At 42.6% G+C, this 18,653-nt stretch overlaps 2 protein-coding genes across 2 annotated transcripts; one reads left to right on the forward strand and one right to left on the reverse strand.

The window, feature by feature from the left end:
- Positions 1-4,105: 4,105 nt before the first annotated feature.
- On the reverse strand, positions 4,106-10,735 carry LOC137888836 (glycine--tRNA ligase-like). Its single transcript, XM_068732340.1, has 17 exons — positions 10,463-10,735; positions 9,997-10,098; positions 9,364-9,466; positions 9,111-9,252; positions 8,795-8,883; positions 8,008-8,084; positions 7,763-7,908; positions 7,533-7,682; positions 7,258-7,420; positions 6,951-7,115; positions 6,756-6,864; positions 6,503-6,647; positions 6,326-6,411; positions 6,084-6,193; positions 5,459-5,552; positions 5,133-5,323; positions 4,106-4,615 (listed from the first exon to the last, which is right to left on the reverse strand). Exons 1-17 carry the CDS (start codon positions 10,709-10,711, stop codon positions 4,490-4,492), a joined length of 2,247 nt encoding a protein of 748 aa, XP_068588441.1. The 5' UTR covers positions 10,712-10,735; the 3' UTR covers positions 4,106-4,489.
- A 1,158-nt stretch (positions 10,736-11,893) lies between these two features.
- On the forward strand, positions 11,894-18,280 carry LOC137888841 (glycine--tRNA ligase). Its single transcript, XM_068732346.1, has 17 exons — positions 11,894-12,028; positions 12,634-12,735; positions 12,846-12,948; positions 13,082-13,223; positions 13,308-13,396; positions 14,100-14,176; positions 14,384-14,529; positions 14,610-14,759; positions 14,840-15,002; positions 15,371-15,535; positions 15,622-15,728; positions 16,243-16,389; positions 16,494-16,579; positions 16,673-16,782; positions 16,865-16,958; positions 17,457-17,647; positions 17,747-18,280. The coding sequence occupies exons 1-17, from the start codon at positions 11,984-11,986 to the stop codon at positions 17,858-17,860; spliced, it is 2,031 nt and encodes a 676-aa protein (XP_068588447.1). The 5' UTR covers positions 11,894-11,983; the 3' UTR covers positions 17,861-18,280.
- Positions 18,281-18,653: the final 373 nt, after the last annotated feature.

Raw genomic sequence — 18,653 nt, forward strand, 5'->3', positions numbered from 1 at the left:
AGAAACGATTGATTAAATGTTTGCAGTGGGTCCTTAGTCAAGGTATCACAAACTATCGGGGGGGGGCTGCATATTTTTACAAAATATGCAGCTTAATTTCAAACTCCAAAAATGCTTAATAGCTTACATTTAGACGACGCTACTTGATTTCCCATAATGCAATTCAAGAGCATTTTTTTTTGTCAGAGCTTTACTGATAAATTACCATTTCTTTCTAACTCCATAACACAGGATTTGGTTAAATATAAATACTCTCAAAGCCCATGCTGAGATAACCCTGACGACATCACTATGACATCATCAGGGTTATTTTCTCAGACTTGACCAAAGCTCCTCCAGAGCCACTGAATGCTTCATACAATCAGTGTAAAATCGGTCAACTGCCCTTTTCATCTGTTGTTTACATCCTGTAGCCTATTCCCCATCTCTTGAACTGATATCCACCTGTGCACCGCAGACCTAACCCTCCACACGCACTGACAAACAAACATTATTCAAGCTATTTCAGTCTCGGTGGACCGTAGAATAACAACAAGGGAGACAAAGTGGTTTTCTGGTGCGTTGCCAGCAGTGACGCGTCTGAGTGGTCCGTCCCTCTTCACCTTCGCTGTCACTTTAATGGAGCCGAGGCCCACACGGCCCTCAATGACCCCACCTGAGAGACAAGTGCACAGCATGATGGCAGATGGACAGGAGGAAAACAGCAGTAAGTGCAGGCTGTCATCTGTTGATGCTGCTCATAATTAACACGTAATCTCCCAGCCCGACATGACGCTCTCCATGTGGGTCGGTGCCTCTGCCCTGATGTTTACAGTAATGTGTGCTTACAACTGACACCGCAACACGGGTCTCTGAGCCACTTTGCACAATCACAATCACTTCTCAGCACTTGACAATCGGTGTCAGGTTACTGTGTCTGCCACTTGAAATGTGATGACGCAGAGCTCGTAAGTACAGAGAGGTTACTTGAAATAGACTGAACGAACAATTCCTCAAAAGGAAAACAAGAATGAGATGGAGAGAAAATAAATTCAGAGTTTTACAGCAAACATTTGAGTATCAGAGCCTGTTTATTGCAAGGGAAAGATTGGTGGTTCATTCATTGATGTATTTTAAGCAGAAATAATCAATATTTTGATGTCACAAACCCACAGAGAATCATCACCTCACTCTGCAGTTGCCCTCTGCGAGAGGGAGCTTTTTTATTTGGAGTCATTGTTTTGGATTTCTGCCTCACAACTTTACTTTCATTCTCATTGCATCGTTTCTGTTCATAGCCAAAAGGCTAAAAACCAACTGTACACTTTCTTGCCAAGCATTAAACAGCGCACAAAGTTAGCGACTAGCTGGTGAACATAGTGGAGCATTTAGCAGCTAAAGAGACGGATACTTCCCTCAGGAGTTGGTGGAGACCAAAACAGAGCTAAAAGAGAGTGAATATTGCATGTTGCACAACATTCATCAAGTGGCAAGAAACACTACTCCAAATAAGTGCTGTAGATGTGTATGTAGTCGGTAACAGTTGGTTTAACAAGTTTGCATTATCACTGTAAAAGGTGATATGTCAGTTTTGAGTTCACAGCTTCATTTCACTGCCGCCTAGTGGCAGAAAATCAATTACTGTCCTGCAAGGTGATTAACACCTGCTACAGAAGATGTATACAAACCTGGCAAGCCATACATTGATGGTTGATTCATAAAGTAATTAGTTACAATAAATAAACTCTTTATAAAGCATTACATATTAGAACGTTTTACAACAACGGCTTGAATCTGTGGGTACTTTTCTGGTTCACACGTATTAGATGACCTTAGGTTGATCTTTTATTTGTAATATCAAGGTTGATTATGTATTAAAAAACATTCAGTTTAACAACAGTCAGTATTGAATGACATCAGCACAGCACTTAAGAGCTTGCTGGGGACACAGATAATCGCTCTTTGAAAAATCCCAGCTGCAGGGCACAAACACTTCCTCGCCCTCTTGTTGGTAAAGGGCGTGAGCGTCAAAGAGATAACGTAAAACCCCGCCCACGACCAACCGATGCTACCTTAAGACATGAGGCCGAACACTGGAGCATTCACAGCTTGATCATTGACATCAAACCTCGCTGGCCTCTGACGTTTCTCTTTCCCTCAAGCAACGTATTTCGGTTGATGAATAATTAAAATTATTATGGGCTTGATATAAGCTTTGATAGGACACAGATGATCTCTCTCACCGCCTTCAAGTAGCTTACATCTGGTGCGCTGTCAGACTGCGAAGTCCTTGAATGTTTTATGAACGTGGGTGTAATTCAGGAAGGAATTGGAATCTCAAAATCCTCTTTCTGCACTAGTCTTTTTCATATGGTTTCCCTAAAGATGTTGAGCCTTTGAGGTCCACCCCACATAAACAATAACATGGTACATCTAGTAAATTAATGAATTATTGAACGGGGCCAACCGGGCACAGGTCAAGGGGCCACGCTTGCCTTCACCTACAAAATGTAACTCAAAAAGACACATTCAAATCAGGTAGAGATTCAAAATGACTACAAAGAGACACAAAATGACAACAAAGAGACACAAAAACCCTGTCTTCTTGTCAGTGTCTTGTGCCTATGTAGGAGAGGTGATGGTCCCATGTCTCAGAATGCGTCCATGATCATCACTTATGATGTGAAGCAATGTGTCCTTGATATTATATGCATAAAGGTACTTCGTTTAATATCTAGATGGTATAAATACCTCCTAGCAGAATCCAGATGTTTTGCAGATTAAAACCATAATGCCCAATTATTCTTTAACTGTCAAAACGTCTTCAAAAGTTTAAAAATGATGTGCACAATGAGCAATTAAAAAAACGTAATAGGATTTTTTTGGGCGTTGTAGGATTTGCGTCTGAAGAGACATGGAATGACGACAAAAAATCATAAGTTTGCCTCTGATGCCACCTTGTGGAATAAATAAACTGGCAAGAAGCTCTTCTCAAACAACCCTATTATTAGACATGTGGACACGTTTAGAACGATTATGTAACATATGCCCTGTGTTTTAATTCAGTAGTTAATCCCTAACTCAAAATATGCATTCATCATCATAATCAGACGTATTAAAAAATGGACATCTAGTCATCACCATAATGCTGGAAACGTCTTCTTACAGGAACTGTATGTTAGGAGAAGAGGACTAGCTGTTTAATTATTTGATTGCTGCTTCTTCTGCTGCTACCGATTTCATATTTTCCATTTCATTGTTCTAACTATTTTTTAATGTGTTTCTAAATCCAATCACCTTCACTACAGTAGATGAGAACATGTGTGTAACCAGATTTAGGACATTTTGTACAGGTTACAGTAGGAAAAACCTCGGTGTGAATAATACATTTAGCTGCTTCCGTTTCAGGGTCTTGTTGTTGTGCATGCTGGCTCACTGGGACGTTTCAATAGAGCACAGCCATTGTTAATGTTATTAGTAACACTTGTGCTTTTCCTACACCGACAGGTCAAAATGTTTGCTATGGAAAAAAAGTCAGTTTGATCCATGAAAGAGCAGCACACTGACTCTGAATAACAGACTTAAAATATGTTGAGAAACCAGCAATCAATCATACGTCAGGAAATCTTTCCATCAATGAGGGGTGTTAAAAAAAGATTGAAACTATAAAGGTCCCGCCTTGTCGTTCCTCTGTAAAATCAGGCCGAGATGAGATTTGAGCCCCGGGGATATGCGAAGTGTCTGGGACTTATCTCATGGGACTCCTCGTCTTTACAAAGAGGCAATTCTGGCAGAGCAGATATCACAGGATAGATTATTTGTGGGGATTCGACGGTATACGTGAGGTTTGTATTAAATCTGCTTTCCTGCTCTACAATGTTACCAAGACTCTGGAGGAACAAAGAGGATCTGAACAAATGTACCTCCTCCATTCCTCACCAGTGATGGAGAAGCTACTCAAGAGGAATGTTTGGAAGAACTTGAACAGGAAAGCGGTTTTGTTATTATTGCACTTGCAAATGTTGGACTGCTGAAGTTGCAATTCATGCAAAAAAAAAAAATAACTCTTTCATGATGTTTCAAAGCTTGCTGTATGTAGTCCTAAAATGAACAGAAAACATCACAGTTGTATGCCCGTGTCCAGTAAGTGCTGGTTGTTTTAATTGAAATCGTTAAATATCTCAATCCTATCTGCCAGAAAACTGGAATGGTGGAAGCCTCCTTCCCCCGACGACAACAACCCGATTACATTTTCTCCCTTTTAAAAACATAGTGACGTGTTCATACATGGATGAAATGCAGCTCATCGGAGAAACCGTCCCGTGTAAGCTTTCCACAACTGGTAGATATGATGGATACATGACATTTTAGTGATTGCAGTGGCGTAGAACACAAGGAGGGCTCGGTGCACCACTATAGCTCATCACAATACAGTTGCATTATTCTTCCTGGTGATGCAGATGCAACAAGTCTGTGGATTTTCGTGGAGCGACTGGCAGGCGAGTGAGCTTTACTCTTCAACCGTTTCCTTCTTGCTGGTCTCCTGTCCTTCAAAGATGGGGTACTTGCTCTCCACTTCCGCCCAGGTCAATGTGGCGTTGGCCAAATCCCGAATAATCACAGGCAGCTCGCTGACCTGAGGAGAGAAAGATGTGTTTTTTATTATTTGTGTTAAATGGTGTGTGTAATTACAGTTGAACGCTGCTGTTGTTCTCTCTTTTGACAGCTGTATTGATTTGAGTTAGGCAATATGACTGTTGTTTTTTTTACAGTGACAGTATTACAAAGTTGAAACTGGATACGCCACTCAAAACATGCTTCTACCTCTTTTCACTCTATTGGCAATGTAAGAGGACATATCTTAATAAAGAAACATTTGGTGTGTTGCCTATTTTTTTCTGCGTGGTGTTCGCTGATCTCGGCAAAACTCGATCCGTCGATAATCATATTGACTCGAGCCCTGCAGTCTCTCACACTCGAGAGAACCCTCGAGGCTCTGAGGGTTCAGGGTTTAAGGGGAACGTTGGGGATTGGGCCACAGATCTTGTTTGTAAGTTTGGTAAAAAAACAAAACGTGTGAGTTTATCCCAGTAATGATGGTATTACTTGAACCTAAAAGAAAACCCCCAGAAACAAGTGAACTTGTGCTGTACCTCGGCTCTGATCTGCCTCATGGAGTCGCGGTCCCTCAGCGTGGCCGTGTGAGGCGTCTTGTTCACCGTGTCGAAGTCGATGGTGATGCCAAACGCCACTCCGATCTCGTCCGTCCTGGCGTAACGCCGGCCGATGGATCCCGCGGAGTCGTCCACCTTGTGAGACACGCCGTTTTTGGTCATCGCCTCAGCTAAGAGGGAGAAAGAGAGAAAAATAGTAGTTGACAAGTTGAGTTAATAAGTTAAGACAGCGACAGCAGCAGCAGCAGCAGCGGCACATGCAGACAGAAATAGAACACAAACTTTATCATTATGTGGGCACTTACATAACTCCCTCACGAAGGGCATGAATTCCTGGTTTTGACTCAGAGGCAGGACGGAACATTTGTATGGAGCTACAGTAGCTGGGAAGCTGAAGTACTGAAGAGAAGGGAAACAAAGATTTCAGTAAATGAAGGAAACCAGCTTTTAAACTCAATCACAAAAACAGTTATCAAATCATAAAGCGATCACTTTTGGCAGCTAAGTAGGGCTTTTACAACGAGGCAGCTGCTGCTGTGTGACATGTATTAAAAAGGGTTAAATTAGCCTTTTATGTGGATTTCCAATCAGCGTTGATCAGTTTGTTACACGTTGAGGGGGCAAGTGAAGCAAGAAGTTCCTCAGCATGAGCTATATTGACAGAGTTTCCGTGTCAGCAGTGCCTACATGTACCAGGATGCATTGCGTCGGCCACATCCTCCTCCACGGCTCATGACGCCGCAGCATTTCTTTTGTCTGCAGCCTTACTTGTCAATACAGCACGCACTGAGGAAGTCATTGCTTCAATCGACTACATTTACCATCAACACTGATTGGACATGCACATCAAAATAAAGTGTCAATTAAATAAGTGTTCACTAAATAGTGAGGATTCAGGACAACACTCTACGATAATCATTATCGACTCACCGTTCTTTGTTCATCACCTTCTCTGACATGGAATGTGTGCTCAAAGATGGTGTACATGATCCTACCGATGCCGAAGGAGGGCTCGATTACATTGGGAACAACTTCCTCCACTGTGGACGACAAAGACGGATGCGTGTTATTGAAGCCGTAGCGCCGACGTATCCCCGACATAATCCTGTATCAAGACCCCCCCTTGAGAGATTCAACATGAAACTAAACAAAATAAAATGACTAAATCTCACCATGCAGAGTCTTCTGGAATCTCTTCACACCGACCATGTCCTTTGTGAGTTTGAAGGTCTTGCCTTCGGACTCGATGGTGAACTCTCTGTGGAGTAAAAGACAAAACGCTGACTGTGCTGCCAATGACAAAACCACAACCTTTCATCAGGCCGCCATACATGCTACATAGCACTCACCCAGTCTCATTGAGCAGCTGCTCCTGCTCTGTAATGAAGCACTCGTCACACGCAGACAGATACTCCATGGCTATCTTAGCATCCTTCTTGTACGCCTTTCCGATGGCTCCTTTGTTGGGCTCGAACTGGACGACATTTACAACTTTGTGTGGAGAAGTTAAGGACAACAACAAGTCATCTGGGCGCTTAAAATGTTCTTGGCTGTTTGATGGAACAGAGGTTTTCTTTTAAGCGCAGCTGCAGTTTTAGGATATGGGTTCTTTTAGAGGCTTTTCAGCGACCAAAGGGACCTTGGTAGCTCGCGCATGGCACAGCAGATCGAAGCAGGACCGGTCAGCACACCCCACGATTTCGATCCAGCCCTGCAAGGGACAAACATTTCCTTTTGAGCAAAAAGTGTGCGGACTCCCCCCGATGAGCCACAAGGACACAGTGCAGTGGAACGCACGTATGAGGTTTTGGTTTCAGCGTCCCAGCAGTCACAGGCGTAGTGAGCCATCTCGTTGTCCATGTGCTGTCGGAAACGCAGCTTGTCTTTGGCGACACCGACTCTGGTAAGGTAGAGGTAGATCCTCCCGATGAAATATCCCAGGACGGAGTTATTGATCACGCCCTTGAATGAGAGAAGAATGAATGAGTGGGAACGTTTATTTTCGTCCTTTTGAAACAGCAGTTTGACGAAAACTATTTGGTACAGCCCTATAAAAAGTCATCTCTAACAATGCATCATAGTATTCTTCTTTGGTTATTCTAACCTGCTCCACAGCGTCACCCAGCCTCATGATGTGTGCAGACTGACCGCTGGTCTGAGCCTTGGAGGAGTACAACGTGATGTCCAGGTCGGCTACATTGGAGAACTTAGGGTGGACCTTCTCGTTTGGGTCCACAAAGTGCTCGATCTCAGCCATGGTGAACTCTCTGCGTGGAAATGTGAAGCAATTTCATTCCCGTTTTATGTCATGAGTCATCTCTACAGGTCCGGACAGAAATCACTTGAGGGAACAATGAGGTGACAGAGCGGATCTCTCACCTGACACGAATGAGTCCAGAGCGAGGTGAGATCTCGTTCCTGAAGGAGTTTCCTATCTGAGCGGCAGCAAAGGGAAGCTTTCCCTGGTTAAACTCCAGCAGACGTTTGAAGTTGAGGAAGATTCCCTGAGCGGTTTCAGGCCTCAGATAGCTGCAACGTTACATTGAAGTCAATCACCATGACACAAATGCAAATATCAAGGAAAAATCTGTATTTTTTGTTCATTTTACCCCGGTGTGTGCCCCCCCGGTCCGATGGACGTCTGAAACATCAGGTTGAAGGAGACGGGAGGAGTGAGGTCGTTTCCTGTGGTGGGAGACTTGACGTTGTATTTCACAAAGAGATCGGTCAGCTCCTGCTGGGTGTAGTTGTCCATCTGAAAATAATAACAGAGACGGATTTAAAACCCCATCAGAAACAGCTTTTACCAAAAAGAATCCCTCAAAAAGAGCATTTTGTCTCAGTTAACACTGACCTGAGTGGTGACTTCCTCCATCTCAGCCTTCTTCTGTGCCGTGCACTTCTTATCAGACGTCAGCTTCTGGAGGTGGGCTGCAGGACACAGAGACGTGAACACAGTGCTTCCACAAACAGATTAAACAAAAAGAAATGAACCTCGATTTTCATTGATTTTATTCTACCTACACTGTGAAAATGAGCTCAAAACTAAAATCAGCAGGATGACGTAGTTTTAGAGTAGGTTTACGACGTCAAAATGTCTCACGACACATCTCAGACAATACATAACACGACTTGACATATTTTCATTACATAACACTTTCACGTTTCATTGAGTCATCTGAGCCAATTAGCCTCCAAGTCTAGCAGGAACTGACATGTTCTCCCACACACGGGGAGATATATATATATACACACACACACACACACACACACACACACACACACACACACACACACTTTTTCCGCCGGCTTTTTTTGCACAGCTCCAGTCTCAGTGATTCTAGCAGCTTTCTAGCAGCTTGCGTTGCTTTGAAAGCCCCGTGTGATTTCTGCTGGTCCAGCCACTTCCCTTCTCCCTGAGGCACAACAGTGATACTGGGAGCTTGGTCAGCCAGCAGAAACTACTGACAACACAAGTTTGGACCGTATCCATCCCGCCGTCTGCAGAGTCCCATGAATAATACACATGAAAAGCTTACGAAGACCTTTGCTGGGATTGTTTTTAGGATGAGTAATTTTTAGTTTACAGTATAATGGAAGCAAAGTCTCTAAAATACACACAGGCAGTACAAAAGGATCACCTTTGAGGAGGTGGTCGGCCCTGAAGCATTCGCCATTCTTGAGATCTTTCACCATGTAGTCGGCAAATTTGTCCACATGTCCTGATGTCCTGAAAAAGTGAATCCAATCAATATATCTGCAACCAGGCTATGGGAGGCTGCTATAGAGGCAGCTTATGCATAAAATTGCAGGATAAATTCAGCACTCTAGAGCTGACTCTAGGAACCTTGAAACACTTTCGTCAGCAGTTTCTAACATTATCATTAATTAAACAAACATAAGCGATAACAGAACACTGTTTAACACCCATAGAAAACACGCATTAGGGACACCTACTTGAGGACAGGCTCAGGGGTCAGCATGGTGCAGTCTATCTCCAGGATCTGCTCCTCCTGGATGAAGTGATGCCTCCAGGCCTGCAGGATGTTGTTCTTTAGGGCACAGCCCACGGGGCCGAAGTCATACAGGCCGCTCACACCTGAGGAGCATTACTGCATGGTAACAAGCGTGCTTAAAGATTATGTGTATGACGATAGAAGCGCCATCCGAAACCTTTATGTCCTTTTAACGTTAGCTTTCAAAGTCTTACCTCCATAGATGGCAAAGGCCTGGTCGTAAAAGAATCGCCTCTTGAGGGTATCCTCCATCTTTGTTCTGTCAACAATGTCATCTTTGGGTTGCAATGACAGCTCCTGTAATGCAAATGATATGTTTACCATTATTGACCTCGTTCACCATGTAGTCAGCAAATTTGTCCTGATGTGTGACGCGCGATACGAGGTGGTGAAAGTAGCACCTGATCCTCGAAGACCGGGAGATGTGGTCGAAAGCTTTTAAGTGCTAGTAAGTGGACTTTTGGGCTTAGAGCATTACGTTACATTGATTTCATATCAGAACGTTCCAATTGAACACTTCCTCTAATCAAATCCACCATGATGTCAAACACCTGAAACTTGAGCCGGCACCCATTATTCCAGTCTACTTGTCGACACGGTGGGTCGATAAGTGAACAAAAGTGTTGGGACACTTCCCAAATTTAAATGAAAGTACATCAATGCTTGCAACACAGTCAGGTTATTACAGAGAGTGGAGTAGTGAATATACATCTACAATTATAATTCTTGTGTCTTTTATCCACAACAAATTCTCTGAGGCTTGGCAGAGCTTTAGAGTCACTAAAACTAATTAATAAGATTGAATTCATTCCATTAAATCCACTCACCTTGGCCTCCAGGGTTCTCTTCCTTGCCTTCAGTTCAGCCACAGCTTTAGTAACATCCACATCTGGAGCTCCATCCTGTTTCATTTGGCGCACAAGCTCCCCCTGAAACAGAGAGGTGGCATAAAGACAACAATTGAGTCTACATTTCAACTCTGGACTGAGACGGCCATTTTTTTTTTGTTAGTAGCAGCATTTATTTAGCCTTTTCTCTTAACCCCACCCTGTTCACAAAAGTCTGCATCAACAGCAGCAGCACTGAAACGTGGCAAAGGGTGCAGACATGACAGCCGGCTAGCGTTAGCCGTTAGCTAGCAAGCAATGGCTGTCCTCTTTCATTGACAGGTTAGCCGGTTAGCCTGACAAGCTAACCGGTTGAGTGTGACAGGAGGCACTAAAAGATATATTTTTTCCCCAAACAAACCGACTTGGTCCATATCGGTAGAGATTGTGAGATAACCAGCGTTACCTGTTCTTTGACTGCAAGCCTCAAAGGGGCGAGAATCACTTCAATGTTGCCGTCCATGGTTTGTCCTTCCACCGGGTGCAGCCACAGACTTTGCTTTTTCTTCTTACACAAGCAGACCGACGTTGAAAACGGCCTGTTTTTGGGGGCGTAGCGGAGCGACTGCCGAACGTACCGGACCGTACACACCGGACGGAAGGCGGAAATCTCAGTGCTGGTCCTCAGCAGTGCTGATGCTGCGCTACGAAGCATGGACCGCCGTAATGCGAGAAGAGAATGATGAAATCTCTGGGAAGTAAGGAAACACAGCTTCCGCTCCGGTCATGCACTTTCGCTGCTACGACCGGCACGAGCGCTTTACGACGCATCGGCAGATTCGTCAAAAACAGTAAAAAAAATTAAAAATTAAAAGAAATACTAAACTGAACCACACTGCGTCAGATTTATACGTATTAAATATAATTTAATTTGCTATGTTTCCATTATTCACATCATGACCTTTCGGGGCTCCTATTAATTGTGACTTACTGTGTAATAAAATGTCCCTCAGCCAGACTTGACTTTATTTCATAATTTTGAATTGGATCTAGTTTCTTATTTTATCATACCCAACTTTTTATTTGATATTTGTTTTGTTTTTTTTGCTGGTGGAAATGTGCTTCCATAAAAAGTAACAGGAAACCAAAATGTTTTACAGTGATATAGATATTTGTGTATATATGGTAGCTAATTAGCTGCAATTATGTTCCATACAGAGGTAATAAAAGTGTCTGCACTTTTAATATTAAGTGCATTTGCAACAAAAAAAGTATAGTTATTTATAAGAAATTAATTGAATTTAAAAATATTTGTTGGAACTTTTATTACATTTTGAAGAAACTGCAGCTATTTTCCAATGCCGAGGTTAAGGTAGCTGACAACTGGGCTACTATCAGGGCTGCAAAGGCTAATGTGCAAATGTGTTGAGGTAGCAGTAATGTATAGTACTACCTTTATATAGAGTATAGTAGGCCAGTGGCTTTTGCATTGTATATGGTCCCAATGTCAGCATCTAGTTTTATTGTTTCAGCCAAACAAATAAACAAATTACTGGGTCTTTGAGTATGATATTAGTCTACCATAATGTCTCTTGTGTGCACAAATGGGAGAAACCAGGGTGTCAAAAGGGTCCAAGCAAGTTGTCAGTGCTCTGGGTCCAGACCTTGGGTGCCAGATGATAAGGAACCTAGACTATGAATACAGGTTAACTCTCCATAGATACGTTGAACAGGTGATATTTGCTCACTTTATTATACAGCAGGGTACAATACGTTTTGTCTGAGCTTCCTGGATGATGCAACAGAAAGCCCTTGTTTCAGACAAATCAGCCAACCCGTCAGACTGCACACTAACAGGCGCCTCCCCTTGTTTTTCCTCAGCTTGAAGAAAACCCTGAAGAGGGAAGTGAAGGAAGTTGAGTCCGGAGCAGATCAGCAGCTGACTGCGGGCAGAGCGCGGTGCAGAGAGCTTTAACTACGTGTCAACATGGAAGAAATACTGGCGCCTTTACGGGAGGCTGTGAGGCAACAGGTGAGATATCTTGTTAATTAATTTAAACCAAGTTTAAAGATACCAAAACCCAAACTAGACGCCCTCCAATAACTAGCATGTAGCGTATTATCCACTGACTACTAAATCGATTGGAAGTGTTGATTGGAGAGTTTATTAGTAGTATATGCTTCAAAATAGGTCTGTTTGGATAATGTAATGATCATTTTACATACATTAACAATGCCGCCGATTTGAATTTTTGCATATTGGCCACATTGAACATCGTTTCACAGTCTATGCTTGTCAGAGTCAAGACAAGTGTAATATAATGTCAGTGCAGAAGGTTCACATTGAATGTTCTTCAATGACTAGAAATTATTCAGAGCCTCATGGCGTGAAAACTAAAGTGAAACTTAAAAGTTGCTGGCGACTGTTGCTCCAAACCGTTAATTTGCATTTTCTTGCACGTTATAAAATATCTATAATAATATATCATGAATCAATTAAAAAACAACATTTGATTTTTTTATTATTTAACTTTTCTTTTTTTTTAGAACAAATGGAAATATAAAACAATTTCAAGGTACATTTTTCCCTGAGGTTTTGAGTGACAGTTAAGTAAAGTCTTTGGTATTTTCCTGCAGGGCGACTTGGTGCATCAGTTGAAGGAAAACGGCGCCAAAGAGCAGGAGCTGAGCAGAGCTGTTGCGGAGCTGAAAGCCCGGAAGAGGATTCTTGAAGCAAAGGTCAGAATCTTTTCCGATCACTCTTTGGTTCCACTTTCCATTTGAGTGTAAGAATAACTACTGTGCATGCGATTCTGGTAATTGATATTATTTTAAATCCTCATTTGTAGGAGCTAGCATTGCAGCCCAAAGATGACACGGTGGACAGAGTGAAGATGGAGGATACCTTAAAGAGGAGATTCTTCTACGATCAGGCTTTTGCCATATATGGAGGTAAAATAGAAAGGAAAACCAAAACCACCCAGCAACATGTTCAGTGTTGAGTGCAGACAGAGCATGCATACTTACAGGAAGATATTGCCCCAACATGTTCCAACATACAGACTAATCACCGGTTGTTTCTCAGGTGTGAGCGGCCTGTATGACTTCGGCCCTGTTGGCTGTGCCCTGAAGAACAACATCCTGCAGGTATGGAGGCAGCACTTCATCCAGGAGGAGCAGATCCTGGAGATAGACTGCACCATGCTGACCCCTGAGCCTGTCCTCAAGTAGGTGCCAACAAACTCCAAGAACATTCACAAACCCAAGTACAAATTTAAGTTTGCACTTGTTAACCTGTTGGCTCTTTCCAGGACGTCGGGACATGTGGATAAATTCGCTGACTACATGGTGAAAGATGCCATGACCGGAGAGTGCTACCGCGCCGATCACCTCCTCAAAGGTGACTTTGTCCGACCGTCATTCATTCAGAGGATTCAAATGAGTCCCACCTAGTTCAGGCCTCCCCTGAGCTGTCCATTATTTCCTTGCATTTCTAACAAGGTGTCAGATTTCATCCCTAAAGAGGAAGATGAACCGTAGGTCAGACTTTTTCTCAGAGATGATTACAAGTGGAGCTGTGCAAACTATTCATCTGAAACTTGCACGTCATACATTTTAATTACAGACGGTCAAAACGTATCATTTTGCATTTTCCATCTTTTTGAAGTTTTAAAAGAATGTTTATGATCATCTATTAGGACAAGTTTTTACCTGGCTTACTGGCTTATGTATCCTCAGAGCAGTTGAGGAGGGGAGCAGGATGTCAAGTGTCAACTGGTTTTGCAGGACTTCCTCAATCTGGAGTCTGTCTCTTCATCTGTGATTACTCTGATCATGTTTGTTATAGTAAATTTATTTACACATCATGCAGAGACACGCTGAGAAAACCAGTTAAAATAAGTGAAAAGAACTAAAAAATGAACCCGGAAACTTAATTTAAAAAAAAAATGTCTGCAGGGAGCTTCCCATCGTCCATATTGTCCTTATGCAAAAATGCTAATAATTAAGACTTGAGTGATTAAAAGTGTGAATTCCTTCGTTCAAGCCGACATTTGATTGAACCACTAACAGCTGCTAAATAAGATGTTTTTTTTCTTTCACAGCTCACTTGAAAAAACTAATGTCTGATGAGAAATGCTCTGCAGAGAAAGTGACCGAGATGGAGGACGTAATCACTCAGGTGGGTTCTTATCAAACACGTCTTCTGTACACACTCACACACACACACACACACACACACACACACACACACACACACACACACACACACACACACACACACACACACACACACACACACACACACAAGCAAAGTCTGAAGTTGCTGGATATATTGACATCTGCTGATTGGGAAAACAACCCTATCATGTTTTGCTCTCTGTTCTAGATGGACAACTACACCCAGCAGGAGCTGACCGATCTCTTTGTGAAATACAACGTCAAGTCTCCCACCACAGGAAACGACCTCACTCCTCCCGTCTCCTTCAACCTGATGTTTCAGACGTCCATCGGACCGGGGGGGAACACGCCCGGGTACCGATCAGCGAAACACATCATCTGTCTGAAGTGAGATAAACATTCGCCGTTATTTAACTGATTGTGTAACTTTGCAGCTATCTGAGGCCTGAAACCGCTCAGGGAATGTTCCTAAACTTCAAACGTCTGCTGGAGTTTAACCAGGGAAAGCTTCCCTTTGGCGCCGCTCAGATTGGAAACTCCTTCAGGAACGAGATCTCACCTCGCTCTGGACTCATTCGCGTCAGGTATAGTCCGAAACTCCTTCTTTACTGAACTGCAAATTATAGCGACTAGACAGTGAGATGTAAACTTCTCCTGCTTGCAGAGAGTTCACCATGGCTGAGATCGAGCACTTTGTGGACCCGAACGAGAAGATCCACCCTAAGTTCTCCAACGTGGCCGACCTGGACATCCTGTTGTTCTCCTCCAAGGCTCAGACCAGCGGCCAGTCTGCACACATCATGAGGCTGGGTGATGCTGTGGAGCAGGTGGGACTCATTTTATTGACTTATTGTTATGCATAGTGTGTTTATTGTCAGTGCTGAAAACATGCCTGGTCTTATGTGGACGTTGTTACAAATGGTCACTTATAAATAAATGTTCATAGTGCTCATTTAATATTATATAGCGGTGAATAGAGGATTTTGTTGTAAATGGTACATTATAAAACTCTCATATATTCAATATCGTCAAAGTATGTGCCATAAAAATTGCTTATATGAAACAATGTTGTGATTATGATAATGGCTCTAAAACAATGTGTTATTGTCAACTAATCTTAATTACATATAGTGAATAGATTATCAGGATCATTTATTGTAATAATGACTATCATCGTTTATTTGTTCTGCTACAGGGAGTGATCAACAATTCAGTGTTGGGTTACTTCATTGGAAGAATCTACCTCTACCTAATTAAAGCAGGGCTGTCTAAAGATAAAGTGCGCTTCCGTCAGCACATGGAGAACGAGATGGCTCACTACGCGTGTGACTGCTGGGACGCCGAGTCCAAAACCTCCTATGTAAATCTTTTTCTCTTTCGTTCACACATATAGACTGAGAAGTTTGTGGACGTACGTAAAGACCAGTTTGTGTTTCTCTCTTTTAGGGCTGGATTGAGATCGTGGGCTGTGCTGACCGCTCCTGTTATGACCTCTCGTGTCACTCCAGAGCCACCAAGGTGCCTCTAGTGGCTGAAAAGCCCCTGAAAGAACCCATATCCTTCTGTTCTCCCAGTCCAACAACCTTGCAACCATAAAATCTAGTTATATGTTTTTTTCAGTATGTAGTATGCTAAAATGTATTCGTAAACAGGCATGCTACAATCACTCTCTGGAGCACGTTATTTCTGGACACGAGCAGTATGCAACGTTTCCTTGTCCAGTGTCTTATCTGATACTACCAGCAGGGGTCGCCAAAGTCTGCAGTGTCTCAATAGTGTGTTCTACTTGTGTTCTACTTATTATCACAACATTTGGATGTTTGAGCTTCACTGTGCAGCCTGATGTATGTGCAGATTTTAACACTAGATCTTCATCTGCTGAAGAGAGAAAGTTTAGTTAAAGCTATTGGTAGTCTTGAGAAACCAGCGAGAACTTGATCTTGGGAATGAATACATGTGATAAAAAGTTCTGCTGTTTTCTACCTTCCTTATTAAGCTCATTGACCTTCATTTGTTCCTTTTGCTTGCAAGCTGGATTCCTCTGTTTGACTCCTTAACTTCTTCACACAAAGTGGTAAACGTTGTCCAGTTTGAGTCCAATAAGGGAGCCATAGGAACGGCCTACAAGAAAGATGCCAAACTGGTTCTGGAGTACCTGGCTGCCTGTGACGAATGCTACATCAGTGACCAGGAGAAGCTTCTCAATGAAAAGGGGTAATTTCTGACCGCAGTGATCGCTGCTGAAGTCTATTTCTATGGGTTTATTTATATATTTGTCTTTAGATTGTACATTTATTTGGCTCTGTTCATGTCTGTAGGGAGTTCAGCGTTGAGACACAAGGCAGAACATTTAAACTGACCAAAGACATGGTCGGTGTGAAGAGGTTCCAGAAAACTCTGCACGGTAAGAGGCGACACCGAACAATGCTTTCAGGTCTGTAGAGCAGAACAGGGAGTTTGTTCACGTGGGAAATCAACCGTCTCTCTTTTCCCACAGTGGAGGAGATTGTTCCCAATGTAATCGAGCCGTCCTTTGGCATCGGCAGAATCATGTACTCCATCTTCGAGCACTCGTTCCGCATCCGGCAGGGGGATGAACAGAGGACGGTAAGAATGCTTCAAAACGAGGAATGACATCTAAATGAGAATCATATGATTGTTTTAATTAAATTACTTATTTTCTCTTCAGTATTTCAGCTTCCCTGCCACCGTAGCTCCATACAAATGTTCCATCCTTCCTTTGAGTCATAACCAGGAGTTCACACCGTTTGTCCACCAGTTATGTGAGTGTGATACTAAATTTCAATACAGCTTTACGAAGTTTAAAGAAATGGCTTGACATTTTGGGAAATTCTCTTATTTTGCTTTAATGTCGAGAGTTAGATGAGAAGATCGACCCAACTCTTCCGTTTGTCGGTTGAATATGAAGTCGGAGCCAGTTAGCTTAGCTTAGCATAAAGACTGGAAACAAAGGGAAGCAGCTAGCCTTGTTCTGTCCGCAACAAACCAACACTTCTTAAGCTGACTAATTAACATGTTGTGTATGGGGACTATTTCTTGGCCGGGGGCAATAACTTCTCTGAGTTCTCCAGTTTTTATGCTGAGCTAAGCTAGCTTTAGGCCGTAGCTTCATATTTTATAAGAGGGGTGTCGACCTTCCCATCTAACTCAAATAAGCATATTTCCTAAAATACTAAAACTTGTACTTTAAGTGTTTTTGAATTTCCTTCTGAAGCATATCTATTCAAACTGATGACTCATTTTGGTCTTTCTCCTTTAAGCCGAGGCGATGACTAAAAACGGCGTGTCCCACAAAGTGGACGACTCCTCAGGATCCATCGGGAGGCGTTACGCCCGCTCCGACGAGATCGGAGTGGCGTTTGGCATCACCGTCGACTTCGACACGGTGAACAAGACGCCTCACACGGCCACACTGAGGGACCGAGACTCCATGAGGCAGATCAGGGCCGAGGTAGAACAATCCAATAACTTTAATTAACAGAATACAAGGTGTGTACAGCATCGTAATTGCAGATTTAGTTTTGTGCTAATTTACAAAATCATATTGCAGGTTGCAGAGTTGCCAGGGATGGTTCGAGATCTGGCTAACGGCACTTTGACGTGGGCTGAGGTGGAGAAGAAGTACCCCGTCTTTGAAGGACAAGAGACCAGCAAGAAGGAGTAGCCAAACAAGGACTCCCGCTGCTTTTTTTTTTTTTTACCAAAGTTACTTTTTGAAACCGAAAGCTTATGAATTTGATATTTGTTCTTACAGGAAAAAGCTAATTTTCTCTCATTGGAAGCTTTAGTTTGACCAGACATATGAAGTATACAGAAGGATCTGGAGATTAGAACGTGTCACATAGCCTAAAGGAAAGGTCCACCAGTTACAAACATGCTAGAGGGTGAACACGCTCCTCTGTGGCGTTCCTTTTCTAGCAGTATTGTCTCCTCGGCAACATTTCCCAATGGATGTGCATCACTGATACTGTAGAAGCACAAAACATACATACTGCCAGTTTTGGACCTGACTTTCATACATTTCTTTAATACTGTATGCATTTATTTGTTAACCTTTTATAATAAACCACATACTGCATCAATATTTTTCTTTTTTTGGGTGTTATTTATGCTTCCAGCTGTGGCACCACTGATTCTCACTGCACTGTATTTTGTGTTGCTGTCACTAGACGGCAATGCGTGTTGTTTCACAGTTCATTGTAGAGTGTGAGAGGCACGGATGTTTGGCACAGCTCAAAATTGCAACAGGCTTAGACCCTCCCAAAACAGATCTGGCAACCAGAAACAAAACAGCAAGAGAAAAGAGACAAGAGGGCTTTTCATTTGAAAATGTAAAGTAAATATAATGTTTTTTACAAACCCAATGCAACAATTTCATAGTAATGTTATTTCATGCTAGTTTGCATATAATGATACAGTGCTACATGTGATTTATCATAATGAAGACACCCTATTAA

Source organism: Cebidichthys violaceus, unplaced genomic scaffold (assembly GCF_023349555.1).
Source record: "Cebidichthys violaceus isolate CVI_PGR_0920_01 unplaced genomic scaffold, fCebVio1.0.p SCAF_58, whole genome shotgun sequence".
Classification (NCBI taxonomy): domain Eukaryota; kingdom Metazoa; phylum Chordata; class Actinopteri; order Perciformes; family Stichaeidae; genus Cebidichthys; species Cebidichthys violaceus.